Raw genomic sequence first — 5,447 nt, 5'->3', positions numbered from 1 at the left:
GTTGAGTTGAGGGACAGCCTCTCCGTCGTTCGGTGGTACTGATAGGACCAATCGAATGGTCTAAAATGTGCAAATCCCGTCGATGCAAACAAAACGAACTCGCCAATTAACCGCCATTATTGTCCTCATCTTCTGCAGACCATAAAGACGACTACTGTATTTCAACATTAGCCTAAAACGATTACGCCAGACTCAAATTATAGGCTACGGCAGCATTGCACTCGAGCTGTGAAAGAAAGTATCAACTAATGGTCCGCCTGTCTTTGATGAGAGAAACCAAGTTTGATGTGCTGTATAGGGTTGGTTGATCATTGTACAGCCAGGACAGACTGGGATCTTAAAATTGATCCTCTAATGGACCCATACCAATTTATACGATCTTCAAGCTTCTTAAATATCCCAAAAGTGTCAACCAACAGTCACATAACTTCCTTTCACACATAGTACTGGTGCTTGCCCACGGGGCGAGGTACTAAACCATTCTGCCCTGTGGTTGCCTTCCCTTTTACAAACAAATATTGCAGTCAGTGCAGTTTAACTGAAGTATGATCCCATAGTTTTTTTTACTGCTGAAATTTTGTATTGTAACCGCAGTTACAGAGCAGTATAACTGCAGTATGATCCCGCAGTTGTATATAATGCAGTAGTTTTGCAGTGTAACTGCAGTTACAGTGCATTATAACTGCAGTACACTGCAGTTATTCTGCAATTACTGTGTCCAAAATACCATAGTCGACTGCCATTACTGCAGTTTCAAAACGGTAATCTTTTTTTGTCAGGGACACCCCTTTGCCTGTTTATGAGTGATGTTGTCATTCGTTTTGATATAACAACTGTTGGTTGGTTCAAACTTCCAACTGCTATCAAGCCCTTTAAATGGAGGCCTATCCTTCCTACACGTGTTTGACTTGTCACAAAGGCACTCTAAATGAGTGAAGTCTAATCTTGTGAAATCATGATTAATGAAAACCAAACAGTACAGATAAACATTGACAGCCTTTATGTACACTTAAGAATCAAGAATTTGACAGAATGTGTCTCCTGAAATTCTCATTTAATGTAAAGAGATTTGTGACAACTGACAGTGTATAAAACAATACATAAGTATTTACAACAAATATGACTATGCTACCTCAGCTCATTGACTATGATTATGTCAATGATAATTCCACTTAATTGTTAAGAATTATGTTTTTTTTTTTTATCCAATTTTCATGACAAGATTTCAATGTATTAACTCTTCCATTGGGTAAATTGAGTCATGAATGAGAAAATGTTTGTCATTACAGTCCCATCATTAAGGTAGGATTTAGATTAAGGCATATGATGAAGTCTCACCAACATTTAAACAACAACATATATACATACATACATACATACATACAATTGGTCATGTGGGTTCCACTTGCAACAATAGAATAAAAGTAAATAAATAACACAAAAGTCAAAATCACCCAGTTTTGAACGTTGTCTATTGCCTTGAACAACAGTCACTGGTTAAAACACTGAGGCATTTACTTCAGGTAAACCTTCAAACTCCACAGAAAACAAGAACATACGTCCTTGGAAGGAAAATGGAAGCACAGATTTTAACTTCCCTCCCAGATAAAGATCACCCAGTTTAGTTTCTGGATTGGACACATTCTTGGATGATTCATTGCTGTGGTGTTGACAAACCCTTGGAGGCCTGCCCATCACAAAAAATTACACAAAAATGACATTCTAAAGGTCAATCCTGAAGGATAGTATTACATCCTGGATACTATTTGACATTCTAAATGCGTTAAAGTTCCAAAATAATATGCAAATATTATTTTGCAGAGAAAACAGTGTCAATGTCCCATTCCCAAGACTACTCAGCTCCAGCGAATAAGTCCATTGTATGAGGCGTATGAGCCTGACTTGCGTGTCCATAGAAATGTTGCCTTGCCTGTGTCACTACCAAACCATCAGGACAAAATCCATGGAAAATTTAAGATATCCATAGTGCTCCGGACTACTGTTGTTTTGTAGTCCTCTATTCCTCTTGAAACGAGGTAACTTAAATAACCTGTAAAACCAGGTCTTCACATGGAAAAGTATGTGATCTCAACCAAATCACATTAAATAATAGAATCAAATGGCATCAGAAACTTCGACATGCCTCCAGTATAACTGATGTAAACAGAAAGTCCAACCCTAAAGATGAATAAATAGTCATTTAAATAAATACCCATAAATGATTTTTTTTTTTTAAATAAAGCATACATATCTCTTCCCAATATGGTCTATATTACTATGGAATGTGCTGTTTTCTAACACTTATGAAGATAATTTAGATATAGTTTGCCTTGGCTCAAGATAAGTGTGTGATACATTTCTTTGTACTAAGGTAGTACATTAGTGCAGAATTTTTTGTATAATACTTGTCAAATTAAAATAAAATAGTATTGCAACACCACAAAATTATAAATAAATAGCTTTCCATAGGGGGACTTGATAAGTTAAGCACAGAGAATATAAGATAAGTGTGATCTTAAAAGGCATCTGAAGTTTCTTTAGCCACCCAATAGTATCCAGGAATCATAGGCTTGACTGGCTTGGCAAAGAGTTGTGATCCCCATGCAAGTCTCCACTGTCGTTAGATGACTCCATCCAGGGATGGAGTAAAATCTCTTCTAAGCTTGGCCGATCTTCTGGTCTGTAGGCAAGGCACCAACGAACCAAAGACTGGCACTCTGTGGAGGGGAGGGGAGGGGGGGGATTTTCAGTCATGATGAATTGTATTTAGAAATGAAATCCATAATTTGTTCTGTCATTGCCCTAGAAATGTTGTCAGATAGTAAGAATAGGCCTATGTAGTAATGTACCTTTTGAAATGCGTTTGGTGAAACTTGGCGTGGCCTGCACAATGTCTCTGTCCCTCTCAAAGGGGATGTCCCCGCAAACCATGTCGAAGAGAAGCACTCCTAGTGACCAGACAGTCAGAGACCGGGCATGATAGTGTTGATGTTGGATCCACTCAGGAGGACTGTACACTCTGGTGCCTAGTGAGAGAAAGGGATGGTTATATTACTAACAAAAAAAAAATGAGAGTCATCAATACTTCTAAAATAAGTTTAGAAGGGTACATATGGATATCATAAGTAGTGTTTTTCACTCACCCTCAAATTCTGTGTAAGCAGTGTCTTTGAGCAGAGCACCGGAGCCAAAGTCAATGATCTTAACATCTCCTGTCCGAGTGTCGACTAAAATGTTCTCATCCTTCACATCCCTATGCACGATCCCCTGTGCTTGACAGAACCGCAGCGCTTCCACTATCTGGAGCATGAACCTGGAAAAAGAAGCCTTCATTAGAATATAATATAAAATCACATGAATGAGCACCGAAAATCCAGCAGCCTCCCAAACATGGAAACTTAGTGGAGATGATCAACCTGTGAGTGAAATAAGTCTACTGACTTGAAACAGTCATATACCTTTGTGCAAGTGGCTCATCCAGGGCTCCCCGCTCTGTGATGAAGTCAAAGAGGTCCTGACTGGGTTGTGGTCTTTCGAACACGATGAGGAATCCCTGTCCTGGCACCTCAAACCAGTCCAGCATCCTGATCACCCCATGGTGCCAGGGTCCTGCCCCTGCACCACCCCCCAGCTGTAAGAGCAGGGCTATCTCCATGGGTACCAGGTTGGGTCCATCTGGCTGTTGGCAGAGAGAGACAGAGGGAGGATTAGTCTTATTAAGAGTAGGTCAGCATCAATATACTTGTTCCTAAAACACATGAGAATAAAAATAGTATTTTTTTTACATATATTGACATTTGTTTTTTGGTCCAGACAGGGTAAGTACTGATATTAAGTTCCTCAAAAAAAATATATATATATATATATATATATTTGAGGAAAAACCCTACCACGTAATTTCCACAATATTACAACTACGTCACGGTTATGAAAAAACAACATGTGGTTTCTCTTCGATTTCCAGCAGAGGGCACGAAATACCCGCACGAAATATCCACACATGACAAGACTGTCAGGTGTACAAGAATGGTAACCACAAAAAAAAAAAATACAATTGGCAGAAGCCCCAACAAGACATAAACGCACATCTTAAATCATATAAAGTTTTTTTTAACTTACCAATCGCGCCCATTGCTGCACTCTGTCACTTGAAACTTGCTTAATTGCCACCTAAGGATAAAAAAACAAGTGTTCATATATCCATTTTTGTTTAAATTAGTCTAAAAACACGTTTTGAATTTTTGTTATTGTCATTAATTGACTATTTTCTCGTCACTTGAAAGAAAAAAATGAAATACAATATTTTGCTGTAAGTACCTGCAGACCATCTGAGATGCGTTGACCAGCAAAGACGGACCCAAATCCACCACTTCCAAGAAGCGCACCGAATTGGTAATGCTTCTCAAAGGACTCTTTACCTGTGGTGTCAAATAACATACATCAAAACATAGTCAAAGTTGTAATGAATGTAGGTCATGTAGGTAGGCTATGTAAGAAACTGTCTCTATGTCCACTACATTGTGTCATTACTAGGTATGTGTCTTGCTTGTTGTGAAAGCAAATATATGTACTGGCTCTACCTCCTTTCTTGATCAACCTTGATATTCCAGTCAAACGTGAACCATACATTAATGATACATAATGAGCCATTAAATGAAAAACATATGGCACTTGCACCTCCAAATTCTTACCGCTTTTTCCTTTGACATCCTCCTGATCCAATTGCAGCTCAACACTACGTTTGTCCAACATTTTTATAAATTGAATGTATCCGAAGTAAAAACAGTTGTGTAGATTTAGTTCAAGGTTATGTCCATTTCGAATTTTAATCCGTGAAGAATCTTCAGTTTTCAAAATATCCAACGCAGAGCAAGTTGCTGTAGACAGATGCGCTTCCCAGAAAGACCAATTTGCACAACAAACTGACACGTCTGGCCAAAGAAAGTTTGTTGCTGTTTTTTAAGGTTAAAGCGGTGAACACGCCCACACGAAGCACCTATCCAATCATCGCTGCATTAGCGGTAGTATTTCGAATTGTGGTCCAATCACAATGTAGCATGATTTAACTATATTACTATTCATATACCACCACTACTTTCCTCCGAATTAGCTACATTCCAGTAAATGAGCGGTATTTTGATGAGAAGCACCTTCCTTGTGGTACTTTTTAATTTTAGCGCGCACATCTCTTCTTCTTACAGTGCATAATGTGCTTGATGCTGTGTCTGCATTCACTGTGCATAGGTGTGTGCTCATGGCATGAACATAATATTTAACATTTTACTGAAGTAAATTGCACACAGCTCTGTCATCGTCGACAGTATAGTAATAGATTAATAATAACAAAGTATTGTCTGCCTGTCACTATTGCAGCCAAATTTCCTTCAGCACATATGTCTGTTATTGTTTGGATATAATCCTTTCAGATTAATTTGTGAAAGAAATGC

At 38.5% G+C, this 5,447-nt stretch overlaps 1 protein-coding gene across 1 annotated transcript; it reads right to left on the bottom strand.

The window, feature by feature from the left end:
* Positions 1-985: 985 nt before the first annotated feature.
* Positions 986-4,956, bottom strand: pim2 (Pim-2 proto-oncogene, serine/threonine kinase). The gene is made up of 7 exons (XM_021566991.2): positions 4,692-4,956; positions 4,318-4,418; positions 4,120-4,170; positions 3,459-3,679; positions 3,144-3,313; positions 2,850-3,026; positions 986-2,717 (listed from the first exon to the last, which is right to left on the bottom strand). Exons 1-7 carry the CDS (start codon positions 4,750-4,752, stop codon positions 2,563-2,565), a joined length of 936 nt encoding a protein of 311 aa, XP_021422666.1. The 5' UTR covers positions 4,753-4,956; the 3' UTR covers positions 986-2,562.
* Between the last annotated feature and the right edge of the window lie 491 nt (positions 4,957-5,447).

The sequence above is a fragment of the Oncorhynchus mykiss genome, chromosome 16, assembly GCF_013265735.2.
Source record: "Oncorhynchus mykiss isolate Arlee chromosome 16, USDA_OmykA_1.1, whole genome shotgun sequence".
NCBI classification, from domain to species: Eukaryota; Metazoa; Chordata; class Actinopteri; order Salmoniformes; family Salmonidae; genus Oncorhynchus; species Oncorhynchus mykiss.
This window is presented reverse-complemented; position numbering and strand designations above follow the sequence as displayed.